Source organism: Euphorbia lathyris, chromosome 9 (assembly GCF_963576675.1).
Source record: "Euphorbia lathyris chromosome 9, ddEupLath1.1, whole genome shotgun sequence".
Taxonomy (NCBI): Eukaryota; Viridiplantae; Streptophyta; class Magnoliopsida; order Malpighiales; family Euphorbiaceae; genus Euphorbia; species Euphorbia lathyris.
The window spans coordinates 29,687,954-29,712,294 of NC_088918.1; the positions used below are offsets into that span (position 1 = coordinate 29,687,954).

The 24,341-nt window shown below is 34.8% G+C and overlaps 1 protein-coding gene across 1 annotated transcript; it reads left to right on the forward strand.

The window, feature by feature from the left end:
* The first annotated feature begins 620 nt into the window (after positions 1-620).
* LOC136205935 (bifunctional TH2 protein, mitochondrial) lies at positions 621-10,059 on the forward strand. Its single transcript, XM_065996802.1, has 7 exons — positions 621-1,109; positions 2,397-2,505; positions 6,256-6,546; positions 6,729-7,143; positions 7,277-7,540; positions 9,061-9,684; positions 9,765-10,059. The coding sequence occupies exons 1-6, from the start codon at positions 781-783 to the stop codon at positions 9,471-9,473; spliced, it is 1,821 nt and encodes a 606-aa protein (XP_065852874.1). The 5' UTR covers positions 621-780; the 3' UTR covers positions 9,474-9,684; positions 9,765-10,059.
* The last annotated feature ends 14,282 nt before the right edge of the window (positions 10,060-24,341 follow it).

Genomic DNA, 24,341 nt, shown 5'->3' on the forward strand with positions numbered 1-24,341 from the left:
TTAAGATGTATTTATATCATTTCAAAACCCTAAAGACAAATTACATAAAAGGGTAAATTACATAACTAAAGGAAAGGTAAAGATAGGGGTAAATTGGGGTAAGGATAAAGGGGTTACATGATTGTAAATACGGAGTGACATAGGTTGTAAGTAGGGAGTGATAGAGTTGTAAATAGGAGGAAGCTGGAGTAAGGAGCAAGGCTGAATCACAAGGCTTTTTAAGTGATCCCACGCGGAGCGTGGGAAAAGCCACTCGGAGCGTGGATTGGCTGCTGATACAATAAGTGCCACTTTCTACGGATCACTCATACTCACGGAGCGTGGGATTAAATCACACAGAACGTGCGACTGTTTTTGACCACTTTACTTGCTTGATTGTCCGTGTTTGGTTCCTCCTCCGAGTCCCCTTACCCGGACTCAATCCTCATTAGAGGAGATGCTCCGCATCATTAGTTAAAACAAACTGGCCTAAACTAAACATTATCAATAAATATTTAGTATTTCTTACATTTTGGTAAGATTAAAGGTATATTAATACTTTCCAAAAATAATATATGTAAATTTGAAATACTCTATTTTCCATTTTTTCTTAGAAATTAAGAAAAGAAAAAAAAGGAAAAAAAAAACTTCCCTCTCTTCTTTCTTCACACAAAGACAGAGTTGGCAGTCTCATCTCTGGTTGGCATACGCAAGTCCGCCACAGAGCCCACAACAACTGCAACATTTTCATTTTGTTTTGGTTCCTCTTTCTCTTTCAATTTTCTCTGAACGCTATAGCTGATGCGCCTTCCTTTCTTCACCCCAAACCCAATCAAAACCCCACTTTTCCATCTCCTTTCTCTCTCCCGATCCTCTGTTCTGAGATCCTCACTTCCTGCAATGGCGATCCCTCCTAAGCTTGCTTTATCTACCTCCTCTTCCATCACTACTTCTGCTGGAACCAACCAGGAAGCTTTGGCTACTAAATTCTGGATCAAGTTTCGCCGGGAATCGGTTTTCGCCATGTACAATCCTTTCGTTGTTTGCTTGGCCGCTGGGAATCTTGATGTTCAGACTTTTAGGCATTACATCTCCCAGGATTTTTACTTCCTCAAAGCTTTCGTCCATGCGTGAGTCATATTTATTTTCATGCCATTCCTATTTTTCTTTCATTCATAAAATGTTATTTCGCATCTACTTTTCTTGTTTTTCTAGTTGAGAAAATAGTCTTTGTTATATTTTTCCTTTTCAACTTCTTATTTTACTCAGGCATATGGTTAGTGTATTTTGAATTAACTGAGATTCTCTGTATCGCTTCCTATTTTCGAAGCATCAAACATGGAGTTTCATTTTTTTTTTTTGGTAATGAAAAAGTTGTATTCTGCTCCATCTTTGAGTCTCCTTCGTTTGTTTGTTAATTAAACCTGTTTGAAGAAGGGATGACTTTCGTTCCGGATTGGTTGTCTTCGCGAGTGAAAAACATGCTAGGGCTTAGTAACAGCTGCGAGCATTTGAAAGGCTCTATTTGGATATATGAGAATTTGTAGTCACTAGTTATTTGAAATTTTGTTTCAAGTGAAGAATTCTAAAACTTCTATATAACATCAAATCCTAGGTCTCCTTTAATTTCAAATCCTCGTATATGTAAATGGACTACAAGAGGTTTTTCATGTATATTTTTAAGGTAGATTTAGTTTCATGTAGCTTGTAGAAACTATGTTACATGGAAACTCTTCTTTTCCATTAGGGTTTTCGCGTTTCCATTTCAGTTTCTTTTCCGTTTCCATTACCTACTAGCTATATTTTTTTTTTTAGAAATAACGTTTTCTGGTGTCCGTTTCAGATTCCTTTTCCGTGCAACGTAGTGTAGAAATAAGGTCAACAAAAAATTTAAGGATCTTCCTTGGTAAAAGGCGGGGTGGAGTAGGTCTGTAATTTTGAGTCTAACCACATTGAGCAACAATTTGAGGAAAAAGAAAAAAAGATTATTTAAAATTAATCCCGAGTTGGTTGCTGAGAATAATTTGGGGAAAAAGACCAAGAATGTCAAGGCTAATATTTCCTTCATTTGGAAAAGAAAGAAGGATAATACTTTCGGTTAATTAAGCATAACTTTGAATTTGCATTTGTTCTAAATTTATTAGTTTTATACAGGAAAGAACAACCAATATAAAACATATTATTTTAAATCTTCTTTTTCTTTTGTCAGTTCTCAGCAACCAATTGCAGGGTTAGATTGTTATTATTTTGGAAAATTATTATATGAGGTGAGTTTCAATTATTGGAAATAGTCATACATAATGTATTATACATATAGAAAGCTTACCTTATCTTCTAATATTGTCCAGGCTGTAACAACTATTGGTACTTATTATTGGGTGAAATCCTCCTTTTTGCTTGTGTTTTCTGTAATTTAGGTATGAATTAGCAGAAGATTGTGCTGATGATGATGATGCAAAGCTTGCAATCACTGAGCTGAGAAAAGGTGTTTTAGAGGAGCTAAAGATGCATAATTCACTGGTACAGGTGAGATACTGAAATGTCCTTTTTCCTTATTCTTCATCAGCCTATGAATATTATTGTTTGTGTCGCTTAATAACCCTCCTGTTCAGGTCTAAGTACTAATGTTTGAAAAATATTTAAGGTTAAAAATTTTATCCATTTTAACCTACATTTAAAATTAGTTTGCTACCTTGATGCTCTTTGCGTTTCTAGAGGGTTGCTTGAAGTCCATATCCTTCTACACTCTTTGGCTCGAATTTTGAACTTACGTGGCATGCTAGGAAATATTTGTCAAGGGAACATGATTATCTTGACTTAAGCAATTCCTTCCATATTTTCCTTTACCTTTTCTTCTAAGTATTTAGTTGCTGTCGTATTGAGTATTTGAGTGCCAATTAAAAGAATGTTTTCATGAATGCATATAAAGAGGTATAAGAATTTGTCAATATAGGACAAATGCTAGCTAATGAGGATTCTATCAAGTTTGTCGCAAACAGAAATTTAAAAATCTCCTTTGGGACTACTTTATAGGTGAAACATAGCATATCATCATAGGATGTAGGTTTGTATTAGTGTTCTTAATGTTTTGCAGAGTACACTACTCTCTTTTCGGGAAAAAAGCAATGCTATGGATACACATGACCAATCTTAGTACAACAGGAAAAAGGATTAGTGAGAAAAAATTAGAAAAATGGTTTCTGGGAGTATTTGACCTTGAAATATTTTATAATTGATTGTTTGCTGGTATGTACCGATCCAGTTATCGTTGGAATGATAGAAATGACATTTTGTTATGAAGATGGGTTTGGGATCTAGTTACGGGACCTTGTACCCTAAAATCTTCTAGGAAAGAATACTTAAAAGTTTTCCTTCCCTTACCTATCTTGTTGAAACAGTTAGGAGCTCGTTAAGAGAGAACTCCACGATCTCAGAATTGTTAGGAGCTCTTTAAGAGAGGAACTCCAGGATCTCAAGAATTGATTTGCTGGAAATTTGCTTGATGATTTATTAAACATCAGCCGCCTTTATATAAGAATTGCAAGCAGTCTCTTCTTAGGAATTAAATTACCAAAATTAAAACTAGAATCCTCCTATACCAGGAAAGCAAAACCAAATCCTAATTGGGAACCAAGTATTACGGAAATCAAATCCTATCCTAAATGGTAAGTGACTAGTTCGGAAATCAATTAATTCCTAATTCTATTTAGGAATAAAACTTATTAAATAATCAGAATATCAATCTAATGAAGATTCTAAAGCTGCCCGATTCCCGACATTGCCTTCTCCTTCAAAAATGCGTGCGCCCATGCGCATGAAATTTCATGCCCATCCTCTTCAGTATCAGACTGGTGCTCCTCGATTCCTCAACAGAAATAGTTTCTTGCATTTATGCCCAGCAGTATATTTTCATCACAGTTATAGCAAAGCCCTTTTATTCGATGCTCCTCCATCTCTTCGCAGCTCAATCTTTTGATAAAAGGAGGTTCAGCCTCGTGAATTGTAACTGTCGCACGTGGTTCTGGTTGGCTGTCCCTGAAATGGCCAGTTCGTCGTTCATTCAGCTTTGCAAGGCTCATTGCTTTTGTTAAGTCTGCTGGATTCTGTAGTTCAACCTCAGCTGCTTAGAATCCTTCAGCCTACTCAGGTTTAACTCAAATTCCTTTCGGGGTAACAACTCCTTAGCCTGGCAGCCAGCTGCTCAAACCGTTTGTGGTATTCTTCCATTGTCCCCGTCTGTCTCAGCTTGGCTAGTTCACCTAATTTGTTGTTTCAGATTGGAGGACCAAATCACAAATTGCAATGCTCTTTCAAATCGTTCCAAGAATGTTGGGGCTTATCTCGCTTCAATTTGATAAACCATAATTGTGCATCTCCTTCTAAGTGAAACGATGCCAAGCCCATTGTCCGTTGGTGCTCAAAAAAATGTTCGCAGCGACTCAACCACCCTAATGGATCAGCAGCTCCATCATACTTCGGAAAGTCGAGTTTTGCATACCTTAGAACAGTAGCCCTGTTGTCATTGGTGTTAGCCTGATTTTCGCAACGATCACGGCTGACACTTTCCCCTTCTGAACCTGTCATTGGTACAACTAGCATTAATCTTTCGAGAAAGGTCATCCAATCGTGCTGACATCTCTTGTTGTTTTGCCTCACTATTGGACTTGTCCTGCTCCCGATCAGATTTATACATGGCCCTGGAGTTCTCAATTTGCTGCTGTAGGGTTCGGAGATCCGTAACGCTAGGCTCTCATACCAAGTTGTCATGAACACGGGGTTGGGATCTAGTTTTGGGACCTTGTACCCTAAAATCTTCTAGGAAAGAATGCTTCGAAGTCTTCCTTCGCTTACCTATCTTGTTGAAACAGTTAGGAGGTCGTTCAGAGAGAACTCCACGATCTCAGAAATGTTAGGAGCTGGTTAAGAGAGAACTCCACAATCTCAAGAATTGATTTGCTGGAAATTTGCTTGATGATTTATTAAACGGCAGCCGGCTTTTATTATATAAGAATTACAAGCAGTTTCTTTTTAGGAATTAAATTACTGTAATTGAAAATAGAATCCTCATCTACCAGGAAAGCAAAATCAAATCCTAATTGGGAACCAAGTATTATGGAAATAAAATCCTATCCTAAATGGTAACTAACTATTGTGGAAATCAAATATTCCTAATTCTATTTAGGAATAAAACTTATTAAATAATCAGAATATCAATCTATTTAAGATTCTAAAGCTGCCCGATTCCCGACACATTTATGGTAGATAAATGGTAATATTGATGTTCAATAATAATGTGCACAGAAAATTATTACCTGACTACGGGTGTAAGATGTGGATACTCCCTTTCTGCATATGTGATGCATCAGTTGAATGAAATGACTATAAGACCTAAGACCTTTTGGATTTAGGTTGAGGGTTGCTGGTGTTAAAGATCCTCTGACTAAAAAGTTGCTCTTAGGACACATACTTGAATATTTGAGTTGCTCAGAAATTGTTGTCTGCCATATTGTAATGGGGCTCTGTCCATTATGCATTTGCAACTTCACTTCTATCTCTTATTTCAAAGAAGCTTCCCCCTCAATTAGCATTTTGGATTTTAATGCTCAGCTCCCAAAGCATTAATCGTCTACTACGAATTTTTTGGACATTGAATTAATGGTTGTTATTAATTGCTGATGTCAGCCAACATGCTTGCCTTATGTAAATTTGATAACTTTGTTATAGACGAACTTTGTACCTTTTGTCTTGGTATTCAGTGAAATTGTCCATCGAATGGAGAAGGGACTCTGCCTTTACTCCAAGTATGATGACTAAAGAATCAACTGTTAATGCAAGTATGATGAGTTTCCCTTACATCCGTACTGTTAAAAACTTCCAGTAGATTATGGGCTTGAATATCCTGGTTGTTACAATATGAAAGAATCATATCTTAGTGAAGTATAATTCATGGACTGCATCTTTACATGATGACTCTTTAAATTTCAAACCTTTTTTGTAACGTTCAACTTCAATTTGTTTAGACACAAGTATTAACCAGTTTTTGAATTGGCAATGACAATTAATGGATTCTTTCAGCAATAGATGTGTGCTATAAATCGGACAATTTTGATCAGCAATTTCCTTTATTCATTGCTTTGATTGCTTCTTCTATCTTGAATTTAGTTCGCAATACGTCGTAGAAAGTTATTTGCGTTTAGTTTCCACTCTTACCTGCATATGAAAACTTCAAATACTTCAAGGAATTTTGTTTCATGCTTTCATATTTACATTATGCAGGAATGGGGAATAGATCCTTCAAAAGAGGGAATTAAAAGTTCTGCAACTGTAAAATATACAGATTTCTTGTTGACCACAGCCTCTGGGAAGGTTGAAGGAGTAAAAGGTCCTGGTAAGCTTGCAACTCCTTTTGAAAAAACAAAAGTTGCAGCATACACTCTTGGAGCCATGACACCTTGCATGCGGCTGTATGCCTTTCTCGGTAAGGAATTGGAGTCCCTTATAGATTCAGAGGATGGAAGTCATCCTTACAAGAATTGGATCGACAATTACTCATCTGAAAAATTTCAGGTAAACCATATTTTAAGCAGCAGCAGTGTGTGTATACTAGCACTACTACTACTACTACTAATAATAATAATAATAGTCAATCAACATATATAGTGTTAATCAGTTTCCGGGTAAAATATATTGCATAAATCGGCCTTCTGTACCACTCCCCTATGCCTCAGTTGTGTTCTTATGAAATATAGGCATTAGCTCTGCAAATTGAGGACTTGCTGGATAAGCTCAGTGCCCCTTTGACTGGTGAAGAGCTTGACATCATCGAAAAGCTTTACCACCAAGCCATGAAACTTGAAATAGAGTTCTTCAACGCGCAGCCGCTTGCTCAGCCCTCTGTTGTTCCTTTGACAAAAGAGCATAACCCTGTAGAAGATCGCCTTGTGATATTTTCTGACTTTGATTTGACATGCACCGTTATTGATTCCTCTGCCATTCTGGCAGAGATTGCAATTTTAACAGCACCAAAACCAGATCATGTGCAACCTGAGAATCAAATTGCTAGGATGTCATCATCTGAGCTGAGAAACACATGGGGTCTTCTCTCTGGACAGTATACAGAAGAGTATGAACAATGCATCGAAAGAATTCTACCCTCTGAGAAAGGTGTAGTTATTAAGTGATCTTCCCATATAGTACTTCCAAGTATTTATCGAACTTTCAGGAAAACAAGATGCTGAGCAATAAATTTGAAAATATTACTTAATCAATTTGGTTTTGACTTCTATGTTTTTTGCAGTGGAGTTCAAATATGAAGCTCTGTGTAAAGCACTTGAACAACTTTCAGATTTTGAGAGCAGGGCAAACTCTAGAGTGATTGAATCTGGAGTTCTTAAGGGTGTGAATCTTGAAGACATAAAACGAGCGGGTGAACGTTTAATTCTTCAAGACGGTTGCTCCAATTTTTTCCAAAAAATTGTGAAGAATGAACATTTGAATGCTGACATACATGTTCTATCATATTGTTGGTGTGCTGATCTCATTAGATCTGCTTTCTCATCAGGTATTTTTCTTGTTTGTCAGAAATCTGAGAAACTATATGCACATGAGATTGCACTAGCACTTGCATGGTTCTGTTTTGATATTGAATCTGTAATTTTGCAACTATGGCACAATACCAACTTGTATTTGCAATATTATTCACCTTGTGGTCTAAATGATCATCTTATTGTTAAGAAACCAATTTACGTAAAAGCTTAAGTTGATAGGTAAGACCCAAAAATAGTTTTTATATATTATCTTTGACACTCCTACACGTGAATGACCATTGAGCTTGAAACCTGTAACACAGGTCCACTCTACCATGTATTGAAAAATTTCAACAATAAATGACACTCTAAGATTTGAACCAGCTACCACTTGGTTTAAGAGGCTATGATACCATGCCAAGAAACCAATTTGCATAAAAGTTTAAGTTGATAACTAAGGTCGAAAAATTGTTTTTGTATATTATTTCCGACAATAATCATCATCATCATCATCATCATTATAATTACTTTAAAAAACTTATTTTGAATGTTAAAGTTATCTAGCTTTAGATGTGAGAACTGAGTTAGTGACCTCAGAAGAGTATGCTTCTTAATTAAATTTCAGTCTCAATTAGTTGAGAAGGCTGGTTAGCTATGTGGATCCTCTTAGTGTTTTTGCATGCACACATGTTGAATCAGTCGGAATTTTTTTCTCTGCAGCCATTTTGATATGTATTTTTTAGTTACTGACATTACTTTTGCTCTTCCTTTTCTCAAAACTTATTTGATGTATCCGAATAATCATTTTCCAATCATCAATGTATTAGTGGGGTCATAACTGATCCATCTTTAGGAACATTTCACCACTTTCCATCAATTGATGGGTCCTTCACTGAAGTGCAATTATTCATTCCTTAGGCTAGTCAATTGATGGAACCTTTATTTGAGATACAATTATTTCTATGGCTGAAATCCATCTTTTGCATATCTTCTGCTTTGGAGCTTGGGAATGACCATGTGAAATCCAATGAAACCAACTTTTGAATGTTGAATTATAACTTTTTGGTCTACAACGTCGCAATATTTTTTATTTCTATTATGTATTTGAGTTTTAGTCAGCCAACAAAAGGAAGTTGCAGAACTTCTAATAGCATAACTAAGATAGTTTAAGGCCTTGCTGGGAAATATTGTGCAAGAAAATATTTTCCTGATTTTCCGGTGTTTGTTCGTTTAGGAAAATAAATCAACGGAAATTTGGTTGTGGTGTGCATACTAGGCTTACTTTGCATCCTCCTTTGGATATACTGACCCTAAAATAGTCACTAATGCCTGAAAGTTTTTTCCTTCCCTTTTAAGATTGAAGGTTATTAGTTGTCTTCAGTCCCTGTGGTCACATGGCCTTTCGTTTGAAAGTTGAATTGAAATATAAGAATATGGTTTGATATTATTGTCATTTTGACTTTTCTTGAACAACTGTCTGATTTTCACTGTTACTGTATAAAACTTATAAAATAAGTATTCTATTTTCATTTATTCATTAAGTTTGGTTGTGCAGGGGGTTTGGATGTTATGAATGTACATGCAAATGAGTTTGCTTTTGAAAACTCCATTTCCACTGGTGAGATCATCAAGAAGATGGAATCTCCGATGGATAAAGTTCAAGCTTTCGAAAATATTTTAGAGAATTATAGCAATGACAGAAAGAACCTGACTGTTTATATTGGAGATTCAATCGGGGACTTGCTTTGTCTGCTTCGGGCAGATATAGGCATTGTAATTGGATCTAGTACAAGCCTAAGGAGAGTGGGAAGTGAGTTTGGTGTGTCATTTTTACCATTGTTCCCTGGCTTGGTTAAAAAACAGAAAACTTATAGAGAAGGAAGCTCTTCCAATTGGAACGGGAAGTCTGGTATTCTATACACAGTTAATAGTTGGGCTGAAATACATTCCTTCATTTTGGGGTGGTAGAACCATTTTTTTCATCGCCGCTCTCTTCCGATTTAGTTAGGACAAATGAAAGAATTATTCATGACATAATGGAAACACAGGTACAAAGTAGCGGCCGGTTTTATCAGGGCGCCATGGATCTACTTCTTTTTATTTTCTCTTATTTCTTTACAGGGGTCATCTATTCTGAAACATAGTTTTCATCTATTGGCTGGATAATGCTGTGAACTGGGTATTCATCCAAACCTTATCATTTAGTTGCTGCTTTTTCTTGGTGACAAGCATTGCTTATGTTTTCTTTTTCTTTTTCAGGCATCCAGATGTGTAGGCAGCATGGCATACAAAAGGAGTTGTTATCAATTTGTTGATATGAATATTTCAGATCTAAATACTGCTTGTGCAAATATTTGTATTCATATGCTATTATAGCTATTCTGACATTATGCAAGAATAGCAATTTGGGGATGATAATATCATTTTGTACCTTCTACATTCCCTTGTTGTAGGCTGTTATCGGCAATTGTTTGTATATTGCCACTCTTTTTTGGCCCAAAAAAGAAAATGATAAATTTGGTTTGCAATGTATTTCATGGATGAACATTTGCTCTTTCAAAGAAAGATATAGAATTATGTGTGAATAATGTAGTCGATGGACCTGAAAAATTCCCGTCATGGCAAGGGCCAATTTAAGAGTAGGCTTAACTTAATGCATCATTCGTTCACCTCTTGAACCTCTTTAAAAACTTGACTGACCTTCTAACTTTTAAAGTGTTTTAATTGCTCTCTTAATTTATTTAAAATATTTGATAGTCCTATCAATTTGTGTAAAATATTGTAAAGAAGTAAACGGTATGTATAGATGTACATGTATTGGAAAAGTAAAACAAATTGACATGTAAACAAACTCGAATTTGGACTAACATGTAGGAAAAAAGAAGGGAGATCAATTAATTTTTGTTCACCCTGAAATTCAATATCATGTTATTTGAGTAGAATTTTTGATGTTCTTTGCTTCGGTAGTAACAACTTTTCTTATTGGTGTATTGGACTATTAAAATATGATCAAAAGTGAATAATGTTATTACATAATTCACAAAGTTACGACTTTCACTGTGAAAATAATAATAATTAACTTCTTTTTTACTACATGTAAGTTCAAGTATGATTTGTCGTTTACGTGTGCAACACATTTTGCGCATGCAGTTTACTTCATTTCTTTTCTACCATTAACATTTCTTTTCTACCATTAACATTTTTAATGTAGGAGTGACACCGAATTCGGTGCAATCCGAATTCGGTGCAATCCAAATTATCTTTTAATTTTTTTTATTAATAGTGTGTGGAGTCCACATATAGGAGTGACCCATCACCCATAAATTTCCCTCTCCTTACTACATTAGGATCTTGTCACTCCTGCAACCATTCGACATTATTCAAACTTTTCCCTTGGTAAAATCTTTGTTAACATATTTGATCCATTTTCATATGTATGGATGTGGTAGCTTAATCTCCAACACATCCATTCTTTCCCGTGTGAATAACACTCTTACTGTCACAAAATAGTTGATATTTTTCCTCACACATTCCAAGTTCATTGAAGAACTTTAGATACCTCAAATCTTTACACACTTCCATTGTTGTAATCCTGCTTTAGTTGTGGAGATTGCAACACAATTTTATACTATTGACTACTATGGCGAAGCTCCCTTGTAAATGTAATTAGGTAACCCGATGTATACTTTCGTGTGCCAACATCTCCAATCATATCTACATCTATGAAGTCAACTAACACAAGTTTGGTCTCTTCAAAACATAAAAACATTTTGAAAGTACTGCAAAATACTTAAATATCCCTTTGATAACTTTCTAATGTTCCTTTCTTAGATTTGAAAGGAATCTACTCAGAACACCGACTACATGTGTAATATCTCGTCATATGCATACCATGACGTACATTAAACTTTCAACTGCTCAAGCATATGAAACTTTGCTCATTTCTTTCTTCTCTTTATCTGTTGAAGGCCTCTACTAGGAACTAAGTTTAAAATTATTAGCAAGAGTACAACTAACCATTTTAGCTTTATCCATGTTGAACCGTTGAAGTACTTTCTCAATATACTTCTCATGCGACAACTACATTTTCTTAGCGCTTTTGTCTCGAATAATTCTCATACCATGAATCTACTTTGTTGGTCCAAATATTTCATGGCAAAAGACTTGCTTAATTATTTTTTGAGACTATTAATTATGTAAATAGGCATATGCCAACAACCATCATGTCATCCAAATAGAGCAGTGTAATCATGAAATCACCATCAAAAAAATTTTGAACGAAGCTACATTGATATGAAGTAGTCTTCTTATAGCTTTGCTCTCAATAACTGACTCGAACTTTTATACCACTGTCTCGGTGTCTACTTCTAGCTGTATAAAATCTTTTTTAACTTCTAGACATAATCCTATTTTCCTTGGGTAGATTACACCCATGGTGACTGAACTTTACCCATTTTCACATTATGGCCACTCAACTTCATTTCTTTCCGGTATGGCCACTCAACTTTACACTTTTTAACACCGGTGGCCACTTAACGTCTCAAAATGACCGTTGACGGCTAAAAATAAAAAATCCAAAGCATTAATGATATTCTAAGGAACTTTAATTCTTGAAAATTTCCGTTTTGAAATCATTTGAGGGTTGTTTGGTCAGGAGAGAGAAAGTGAATTTTTAGAAAGAGAAAAATCCAAAAAATGTGATATTCGAAAATAAAAAATATGGTTTCATGGTAAATGTCGTTCTGAACAACTTTAATTCTTGAATATTTTCATTTTGAGGTCGTTAACGGTCATTTTGAGAAGTTAGTTAAAATTGAGTGGCCATCGGTGTTAAAAAGTGTAAAGTTCAGTGGCCATACCAGGAAGAAATGAAGTTTAGTAGCCATAATGTGAAAAAGGGTAAAGTTCAGTGGCCATGGGTGTAATTTACCCTATTTTCCTTTCTTTTTGAAACCCTCTGATTGCTCCATGTATATTTTTTCTTCCAAATCACCATAAAGGAAGATGATTTTCACATCCATTTGCTCAACCTCCATGTCATGACTTGCTGCTAACCCCAACATAGTGCGAATGAATGTCATCTTCACCATTGGTGAGAAAATTTAATCAAAGTCGATACATTTTCTTTGACTATATCCCTTTACAACCAATTAGGATTTGAATCTAGGTTGTGAATTGGCTTTTACACCCATCTATTCTTTAAAGCCTTTTTTCCTTTAGGTAACTCCACCAGCTCGAAAATTTTATTCTCACACGCAAGGATTTCATCTCATCTTGCATAACATCGATCCACTTCTTTTTATATTCCTCATCCATGGAGTTTTTGAAGCTTTTTGGTTTCTCCCCCTTCAGTCACTAAGATGTATTCATTTATAGAGTATCCAATAGAGTGTTGAACAACTCTATCATATCTTGTTCGAACTAGAGAACCTTCTAAAGCTGGTGGTTGATGGTGAAATTTTTCATCAACATTATCTAGTTCATTCTCAATGGTGGCATCTTGATCAACTATATCAGGATGATGATTCTGAAATTCTTCTCCAACATGTATTGATATCATTGTTGGAAGAAACAGTGAAAGGTCTGTCGAGCTAGTGTCAGGCCCAGGAGCGTCTTTTCCAGACTTCTTAATGTCTTTGATTGTCTAATCTTCAATGAAGACTACACCAAAATTTTTGATTAACTTTTATACAATGGGTCGTAAAACTTATAGACAAATTCATCTTAGTCATAACCGATCAATACAAACTATCGTGTTTTGACATCCGGCTTGGATCGTTCATCCTTGGAAATGTGGACAAATTTTTTACAGTCAAACACTTGCAAATGTTGGTAGGAAACATCTTTGCGGAATTGTGAAATGTTCAGAATATAAGCTACTGTAACCTGAGCTTCATCCTAGAACTCACTGGCCAACTTTAAATCTGAAATTAAGCATTTAACTCTCTCTATAAAAGTCATTTCCATCCTTTCAGCTACCCCATTCAACTGTGGTATTTTTGGAGCAGTTTGTTGATGTCGAATATCATGCTCCTTATACTACGCATCAAATGGAGTAGTGTACTCTCCACCATTGCCTATTTGAACACACTTCAAATTCTTGCTGATTTCTATCTCAACATGTGCTACAAATGCTTGAAAACATTTAAAAGTTGTTTCTCGACCATACAAATAGCACATTTATTTAAATGAACACGGTCTAATCCAGTTAGAATATTTGTTTTAGCTAGTTGTGTCATACCTTTTTTAGAGATATGCGCGAGGCGTCCATGCCACAATTAGGTTGCATTTTCATTGTCCGTCGTGTTCATAGCTTCTTGGGAGAGCTTTGTCTGTATAAAAAAAATAATCTTGAGTACTTATTGCCTCTTGCCACTACCATTGAACCTTTCCATTGGCCATTGTGGAAAGTATTACAAATAAATTCTTCATAAAGCTTATTTACGGAGATCTGATTTAGGCGCATCTTTGGAACATGTCTGACATCTTTTAACACAAACTTCATGTCATTCTCAATTTCTAGGTGAACATCACCTTTTCCCATAACTTTACAAACGTTTGCCATTTCCCATCTTAAGATGAGAAAAAATCTATTCAGGGTGTGGAATGAATACTAGCACCACTATCAATCACCAAACTAGTCTCATAGGTTACAAGATTGATAATGTCAACATTATATACAATAATAAACTCGCTAACGATGTTTGCTCTTTCGTCATTAGTACTGTCATCTTTTTTCTTTTTTTTGCCATTGTTCTTATCTTGTTTGAGCTTTCTGTAAAAGCTTCTAATGTGGACATTTATTTTGTAGTAATAAACTTAATATTGACATACTTGTTGGACCTTCCTTTGGTATTGCCTCTTTCTTTGGATCATCTGACTTGGTTCCTTCCTCTAGAATTCACAACCAGAACATCTAATTATGATGTAGAGGCTTCTTACATCATACATCTCATCTCTTTATTTAAAGTTCCACTTTTAACAAACTCCATACTAATTTTTCCATCTGATGCGGAGTTTGAAAGTGAAATTCTTAAAGTGTCTTATGAAGCTAGTAAGAAAACAAGTGTTGGTAGAGCAATGAGCTCAATTTCAATTTTTAGCCCATATTGGACAACTGATCCATGATAAAACCAATATAAGATAAAACTAAAATAGTAGCACTCACGTGTTTTCTATAAATAATGTCAACCGAATTACCTTAATTAGAAAAAGTTCTATTCTGCATTGGAATCAGCATTGAGAGATAATACCATATTAGATCGACAAAACATCATCCGATTGAATGGATCATCCGATTGAATGGATTAGTACTAATTCCGAGTCACTGTAGAATTTTTTAAGACGCATCATGTCAGAAATTCATAATCTTAGTGAAGAATGATATATATTTTTAATAAATATTTTATTAATTGAAAGAAGATATCAACAAAATTGAGCATCTAGAAGATGTTATCTACTTTAGAAGAGAGTTGCCACATCTTCATTGACAATTATAATTTTGGTTTATCCTTGTTTTGTTTTACAACTCATCAGCCCCCTCCCCTGCCTTTTCATGGCTTGGATGATCACAACAAATATGGATTTAATCTTTACATGTGTCATTACATTACTAGTTAATGCATATTTGCAATATTTTATATTCTTATTAATTTGGGAGTATTTTTCAACTAGTTTCATGAAAAATATCTGCTTTTATTATATATACACTAAACGATAGAGTCTATCAAAAAGTGCAAAATACTATTTTATTTAACAAGTTTAGAATTGGAGTTGATAAGATTAAGATTTATAAAGAAACATTATTTTCTTAAGCAACTAATGGCTTAATACAGAGATCACAACGGTTAGATACTTGCTCATTGAACTCTTATCCGTTTATTTTTATTTTTTTTTACTATCCGTACCTGTTTCATTATTTTAACGGACATACTTCATTAATCATATATTCATCCCATTTAAATCACAAGTACCCCGGATACCCTTACTATTAAAAATCAATACAAAAAACTAATAAAAAGTTTATTAAAAAAAAATTTAATAAACCATCCATAAATAATTCCTCTACAAATTTAACAAATATTCCAAATCCAAAAATTCTAAAGCAATCTTAATCAATAAAAATAGATTGACTTAGTGGTTAAACTTAATGGATGAAAATTAAATATATGGTGGGTACTGGTACCCATGGGGTAATTTCATACAATCTCACACCCGTCACAAGTAATTATTTTGAGCTCATACCCGTTTATACAGGATACGAGTTATCCTATTAAGTCGGATGCCCACAGGTAGACCCATTGCTATCCCTAGCTTAATACCGCTGCCGTCTTCTGAATTTGTCATTTTTTTTTTGTCATATAGACCCCCCTCTACTTGTTTTTTTTTTTTTTTTGTGGCCAACCTATTAGCTCATTCAATTCAACAAATGTAACACTTCGTGCCCTTTCATGTGCCTACAAGGAATTGCCCTCAACTCATTTTGTGCATCCTATTAGCCCCCTCAAATATAAGACTTTGTGCTCCTTAAGTTTTTATATATGTTTCAAAGCAATGAAAAAATGGCTCACATAAGAATACGAAAGGTGTATTAAAATGGATGTAGAATACCTCTTGGTACTCAATGCTATGCAGGCACAAAATGAACCAAATATAAGACAATTTTTGAATTGAGGGGTTGATAAATTAGCCACTGAATAAAGGGACTACATGACAAAATAAGACAAGTTCAGAGAAACGACATTAAACCGCAACTAATCTTAAACACCTTTTAAATCTCATCATGGTTATAGCTTAGTAATAAATAAACTTTGTTTGGTGGAAACCATAATGTATAGGGTCATAAATTTACAAGCCTACTTGTACGAGAATCATGTTTTCCAATAGTTTTTGGATTCTAACATTAATTATTAATTACTAATCCATAATGTGCTCACTTTAATTTAATTTAATTTAAATTAATATAAATCATCATTAGCACTACCTTAATTATGTGTCCTCAACTCAATTACCAGTCTTTGAATCTTTTTATATTACTAAATTTTAGTGCATATATTTTATTAAAGCATATGTTATAATTTGTCTTAATCAAAATTGGGCAGGTACAAAGTAGATATATACAATCATTTACTTTGCAAAATTGAAGCATGAAGATTGAAATTGTAAATTAAAGTTGGATTATCTTCATTGAATCAAGATGGGTCATTTTGTTATTAAACATAACTATTTTCTTCTTCCTTCCTAATATTTCAAGTATGGATATTTTGTTACATATTTATAAATTTATAATATAGTTGTCCACCAAGTGATTTCCACAATAATTTTAGTTTATACATGGAATTTGATATATTGCCTATGGCTTACACAAATATTTATATATAATGGCTAATTTAAGCCCACTAATGAGTACATTGAGGCCCATTTCATGTTTCCCACGTGCAAAACATGCCAAGCTGATAACCGCCTCAATTTTAGGATAATTTTGTCTTTAGGACAAATTTACAAAACTGAACACATTTAGACATATGTTACCAAATTAGATTATTCGACTGTAGAAATGTTACCAAATTAGATTATTCGACTGTAGAAATACCTGTAACACCCTTATTTTTGTATAAATCCCTTTTGAACATTCGTATTTCACCTCTAGCGAAGTGTGAAGACCTTTTCTAGCGAAGTATGAAGGCATAAAACGAACGGTGAAGATGGCTAAATCTAAAAAGAAGCAACATCAAGATAAAACCAAATCAAAGGTAAGTTTCTTTCATCTTTGTTGGTTTTTGCATTATTTATTTTGGATAGGTCATATGGTTTTGTATGGATTGAACATCTTATATTTGGTTAGGGTTAATGTTAGTGTTAGTGGATATAATGATGACTTTCGAACTTATTTGGGTTGTATATGTGTGATTTATTAGATTAGAAATTCTCATTTTGGCTACAACGTTGTTCTGCAATAGTTCGTATTTTATAATTTTGCTTCACATTTGTAAAAATGTGAAGCGATAAACTCAAAAACTCTCAGTTAGGGCTTTGTAGTTTGGTAAATGAGAAGTCTTTTAATGATATGTGAAGCCATTTTTAGCAAAATGGGATTTGAATATATCCAAATGCGAAGACTGACACTATGCGAAGCCCTTTTCAACAAAAAAAAAAAATTGTTTCACATATAGCCAAATGTGAAACCCAACACATGAATTGTGATTCACATTTAGTTTATGATTTGCATTTTAAGGTAAATCCGAATAGTTTTCCTTCGCAATTAGCTAAATGCGACGTCATAAGGTGAAATGTGAATATGTTCTGTTTTGTGTGAATTGCAAATATATTGTATGGAATTCAAACTGTTTTCATTTTTATAGAGTTCAGTTGTCAAGGTAAAATTGGGTAGTGGTGTAAAATTCAAGTATCCATGGAGTTTGGGTTCAAAAGGTACAAAAACAGTAAGAGGTGATATTGAAACGATGATTGACCTGCAAAGTAAATTGACGCCCTCACAGATAAAAGCTTTCAAAATTAGATGTTTTATACATCTTATGGATTTGGCATAATGTCGCCTTTTCGGGTGCCATTGTCCATACATTATTAATTAGGTAACTTGAGCATGTTGGATCTCTCCATAGAGAGACATGGTTTTTTATTCAAGGAGTTGAATTGAGATTTGGTGATTAGAAGTTCGGATTTATGTCTAACTTGCGATTTAGTGGTTTAGAGGAGATGACGAGAGGATAAAGAAGTTAAATAAAAGGAAATAATCAAGAAGTACTTCAAAGGGGTAGAGCCCATAACTCACCATGACCCATTTGAAGTGTTCATAGATATTGATTGGAGCAAGAAAGATAACGGTGAAGCCTTTAGTATTGCGATGTTGTTTTCCATACATCGTGGTTTGATCACCACCGAGAAATCTCGGTTGGTGAATACAGATTGCCTAGTGCTTGTTGATTATCCAACATTGTTTGATGGGTTCCCGTGGAGAGAGATGACTTGATATGAGATGCACAAGCCCATGACGAGAGCTATCTCTAAAAGACGAAAAGCCATTGAATCTAAAGAAAAGAAATCTCTTGCTAAATATCAACTAGGAGGGATAGCACACATAGTCGATGTATGAATTATATATATATTGTTTGCATAGGAATTGTAAAAATATAGTTTACTTATATGTTTGCATCCTTTATACGAGTTTGGATATTTGAGCTTTGGAAGGCGATGAAGACATGTTGGTCCCTTCGAATGTGAGAATTAGTTCCTAAGGGGGGGGGGGGGGATAAGGAACTATTTAAAAAATTTATCCTTTAAGGTTGACTTAGTTCTTATATCACTTAAGATTTTCCTTTTAATACTTAGCACCTTGATATTACGTGAGGTCAGAGGCAGCTTTAGTTAATCAAAGACTAAGGCTGCTTCTACCGTTGAGTCAGGAGATAGTATTAAGGAGTCTATTCCTGAGCTCAACACCAATAATCACAACTCAGCATTAATTCAGTTAAGCGTTTTACTAGGTACAATGTAAAGCAAGCATATAAGGAGTTAAGGGTTAGAGAATGTTACTCAGCAGTTTTATCCTGGTTCGACCTCCTGTCTACATCCAGTCCCCGGAATACTTCCGAGCTTTAATCCACTACTGAGCTCTTTTGGGTAGAGCACAAACCCCTTACAATAGAGTTACATAGTACCTTCCTCTATAAACCTATACTCAGTACCAAGAGTAGTTACAGAGTACCTTCCTCTATATATACCTACACTCAGCACTAGCTAACTATGAGTGCTAACTACTAAGCAACTCAGAGTCTCCTCACAATTTAAGAATTGATAATGTTGTTCTAATAATAAAGAACACTAGTAAGATCTAGTTTAAACGTTTACACAAAGATTGAAATTAGTGTAAGATTTGCTTTGCTTTTTGCACAGAAACTTCAAATAGGAATTTGCTCAGCGTTTCAACTTGGTGAAGATCTGCATCGAATGAAGCAAATGAAGGGCCTATTTATAGTGACACTTGAGCCTTCAGTGATTTCGAATTTCGAAATAACCATTGGAGGGAAACGGCTCTGCTGTCCCTTTCACTCCTCAGTGCTCAGTGTCTTCGGCCAATAAGGACGTTGCCTTTTCTGTGTTGATCAGTGCTCAGATGCTTTTGGTCAGTAAGCATCAGGTTGTCTCTCCATTTATGGCAAAGTCTCAGCGTTTCAACTTGGTGAAGATCTGCATCGAATGAAGCAAATGAAGGGCCTATTTATAGTGACACTTGAGCCTTCAGTGATTTCGAATTTCAAAATAACCATTGGAGGGAAACGGCTCTGCTGTCCCTTTCACTCCTCAATGCTCATTGTCTTCGGCCAATAAAGACGTTGCCTTTTCTGTGTTGATCAGTGCTCAGATGCTTTTGGTCAGTAAGCGTTGGGTTGTCTATCCATTTATGGCAAAGTCTCATTGATAGCTTTCTGTTGCATCTGAACTTTTCCTTAATTGGATTAGCTTTGTCTCCAAGTTGTTTGAGTCAACTTCTGCCTTGTCTTTTGTCCGTGCAACTCAGTGGCTTCATTGTGAAGCAATTAGCAAGCCTTCTGGACCCTTCTTCTTGCTGAGCTGAGTTGATCCATAAGCTTGGATATGTTTGCTTGGGCCTTGACTTGGCTTTATGGGCTTTGAGCCTTGTCTTAATGTCTTTTAATACTTGTGAATTAAATAGTCAACAATTAAACAAACACATTAGTAACAAATAAGTTAAAGCATTTAAACTTAATGTGTTGGAATATTTTATCATAGGGATTTAATTCTAATTTGAATAATTTTGTCAAATCAAAATTATTATGGAAATATGTTTCAACAAGACATACTACGTGAAGAAACCAGATTATCTCCTACCACGCCTGTTGAAACACCTTTCCACATAATTGATAAAAAATATTCTAACACATTAAATTTAAATGCTTTGATTTATTCATACTAATGTGTTTATTCAATGTTGAGTTTATTGATTTATAAGACATTAAGATATAAAGCCCATAAGTGGAAGTCAAGCCCAAGTCAACACATCAAGACCTCACGGCCCAAGATTCCAAAACGCGGTCGTTTTGTACAAAGCACAAGCTCAGCATGAAGAAGGATCGAGAAGCCTTGTCTCAATTGCTTCAAGATGAAGCTGCTGAGTGTATCGACAAGAAGTACAAGACAGCGGCAGACAAGAACCAACTTCTAGACAAAGTATTTCTACTTTGGGTAAAGTTCAGAAGGCGTAGGAAGCTGTCTGGAAGACTTTGCCAAAAATGTCGAAACATTCTGTTTACCGGACGAAAAGCTGCCGAGCACTGTCGTGGACAGAAGATGCAAGAATCTCATTGGCCAACGACACTGAGCGCGTACTGAGTGACAACGACAGGAAGCCGTTTCCCTCCAACGGTTATTTCGAAATTCGAAATTACCGGTGCCTCAAGTATCACTATATAAAGGCCTCTCATTTGCTTCATTCGATGCAGATCTTCAATTAGTCGAAACGCTGACCAAATTCATACACGAAGTTCTGTGAGAAAAGCAAAGCAAAAACCTTACACCAATTTCCAATCATTGTGTGAAAGTCTAGAGTGATTTTCAATCATCTAAAGTGTATTAGCAATTGTTGTTTAGGACAAACACTTTATCATTTCTAGAAGAATAGAAAGGAGAGGCTGAGTACTCGGTTATAGTACTCAGCGGTAGATATAGGAGTGAGTAGAGGTATAGAGGAAGGTACTCTTGTATACTCAGATTCTATTGTAAAAGGTTTCGTGCTCTACCTTTAAAGAGCTCAGTAGAGAATTCAAAAAGCTCGGAACGAGTTCCGGGGACTGGACGTAGGCGGAGAGGCCGAACCAGGATACGTCTTCTGAGTAACATATTTCTAACCCTTAAACTCCTTTATATATTGCTTGCTATAAAACTGACTAAGTAACAAACTCACGCTGAGTTGAGTGCACTAAGAAGTTGAGTTCAGGAATAGACTCTAAGTGTTATCTCCTGACTTAAGGAAAGAAACAAACTTAGTCACAAGTTGACTAAGCTTGTATCTTAGAATTACTTAGCGCCGCTGTGTAAACCTTTTCTTAAGAAAAGAAGTCAGCCTTAACGGACAAAATTTTAAATAGTTCCTATCCCCCCCCCTTGGAACTAACCTTGTCACGTTATAAGGGACCAACAACGCATGCTTAGATGGAAATCAGCTAAAGTCTCAACATTTCCTCAAGTGCACGATATGATTAAGGTGAGCAAGTTTAAATTGTCATAGTCGATTTTGAAATCATACTAATTATCATCTATCAATTGTGATTTGTAGGATGCTACTCCTCCGCGACCTAAACATATTATGGACGATGTTGAGACAAATACGGTTTGATATAAGTTTCTTGATATGGATAAATGATAACAGTGTTGATTTTGATCTTAAATCAATAAAGAGGCTCTTTATTAGCTAAATAATAGGTATAAATCTTTTTCTCAAAAGAGAATTTATGTTTGATTGATTAAAAGTTATCCATCCTTACAAAACTTGAAGGTTAAATACCTCCCCTAAAATAAAGACCAAAGACAATCAAACCATCACTCGGGTTACAACTCATAACTAACTAAGTAGGGGTAAAGTGGGGTAGAAAGGGTAAACTAACAAAGCAGTAAAAGCCTTGATGGCAAAACAATAATAACAGAGTGACAAAATAGTTATTAGAATGAAACAGTGTTACGGTAGATTTATCTCATTGGTGAAGAAGTAATCCCACACAGTGTGGTCTGACTGACACGTCGTGTGGCTGAAAACTCATGTAGCTCGAAATGGTCGCAAGGGGTCATCTTTGATGGTTTCCCAAATAGGTTACAAAACGTGTGAGGATAGCCACACGCTGTGTAAATTATCATCAAACTTTCAGGGGCTTCAGCAAGCATCCACACATCGTGTTGCCCTCTAACATGTCGTGTGGATCATTCTTCATGTCCTCCTTCATTCATCACCTCGCTCACATGGCGTGTGACTGATGTTACTAGGTATCCTATCTCTTCCTTACATTGATTATCTTATATACATATTTCTCTAAACCCATCAACTTCATGTCATTTGATGTTGAATTAAACAACTAAAATATCTCTCCTAAACTAATTGATATTTTTAAAATGTCCAACCACTTCATCATCCCCCTTCGGTGGAAACTAACTATCATTTTTCTTATTTTATATAAAGTTTGAATGATGGCCATTTGTTGAGTTACATGGCCGATTATTGACTCTTAAACATAACCAAATATAAATCACACTTTTAAATTAATTTTTGACTTATATAAATGTATACATGTTTTTGGTCCCGTGGACCCAACATTAACATGATTCCACCATCCTCATCCTCATCATAAAAATAATGTTTTTTGGTTTTTGTTTTTCTTAGATAAAAAGCATTTATGGATTATCTCATTATTTTGATTTCAATTCAGTATTTCATTTTTTAGACTAATTCTACACTCATCAATTTAGTTAATTATAAATATTTAATTCAATAAACATATTATAACTCATTTTATTTATATCTGAAATTATATATTTTATTATTCGAAATAAAGTTTTTACATATTTTTTATAGTCATATCACATATAAAAAAAACTACTTTTGAACGATGCTAGTAAGAACAACCTAAGCTTTACAGCGGCAACGGCTAGAGCTTGAAGATAGATAGATAGGTAATATAGGGTCGGTGGTAGAGAGGTTTTTCTAGTAAACCTTGACATATGTAATATTGTGCTTTCAGCTTTGGGGTATTTATTTTGGTACGAAATTTGTTTAGAAGAAATGGTGCATGATGGTTGTTTTTCAGTTAGACTCTCACGTGGTTGTGTTGGTTTAACAAAGAAAACTCTTATAGAAATTAGCATCATTGGATCATTGAAAATTATCATGAATTCCTTTCTCGAAATTGGATGGTTCGGGTTGTGCATACTTACTGCGAGGGCAACCGAGTGGCTAATTTGATGGCAAATTTCGCAGTGCTTAGTCTTTTGGATTATCACGAGTGTGATGTGCCTCTTGCATGCATCCATGATTTACTTTTAGACTATATTAATGATGTTATATGCTATATGATTAACGATTTAGTTAGTAGTTAATTTTGCTTGTTGTTTCTTTGGGATTCTTAGTTTACCCGTGTAACGGTTAAAAATATAAATTTCAAATACATAAAAAAAAAACATACTCTATTAATTGAGTTGTATGAGTTTTCTAGTCATTAAAAACTTAATGTAAATTGATTAGAGCTTAACATGTTTAACATATCTTTATCAAAAGAAAAAAAAACATGTTTAACATATCGAAAACTCAATTTAACAAAATCAAAATGATATTATTATTTTTTCCCCTAGGAAAGTGAAAAATATTCTAATATTTAAAAGGAGCCCACATTTCTTTTCTTCTTTTATTGTTCTTGTATCATCCGTCATCATCACTATACAATTTCTCTATTCTCTGTCTATAAATATAAATGATACCAAAATCTGGAAAATGGTCCAAACTCCAAACTTGATCTACAATTGGTTGATTTCCAAAATTGGTGGAGATGAAGATGAGAAGAAGAAGACCAGAAAAAGAGTATCTTAAGCTAATCATATGGCCTGAAGAAGATCCATAGATGCTGCTGCTGCAATTAATTGAGGATTACCAACCCTCTAGGCAAGTCTAATGCTTGGCTTTCAAAAAAATTTCCTTTTTTTTTCCAGTTATCTTCCTAGCTAGCTCATGTTCATTTTCCAGATTGTCTGGTTTCCAAGAAGATGGAGACAAAAATTACTAGGAAAGAAGATAAATTACTGCTTCTTGATCATGTT

Coding starts and splice junctions, on each gene's coding strand:
- LOC136205935 (XM_065996802.1), top strand. CDS start 781: ATGCGCCTTCCTTTCTTCACCCCAAACCCAATCAAAACCCCACTTTTC. Junction 6,547..6,728: donor ACTCATCTGAAAAATTTCAG/GTAAACCATATT, acceptor TATGAAATATAG/GCATTAGCTCTGCAAATTGA. Junction 7,144..7,276: donor AATTCTACCCTCTGAGAAAG/GTGTAGTTATTA, acceptor TGTTTTTTGCAG/TGGAGTTCAAATATGAAGCT.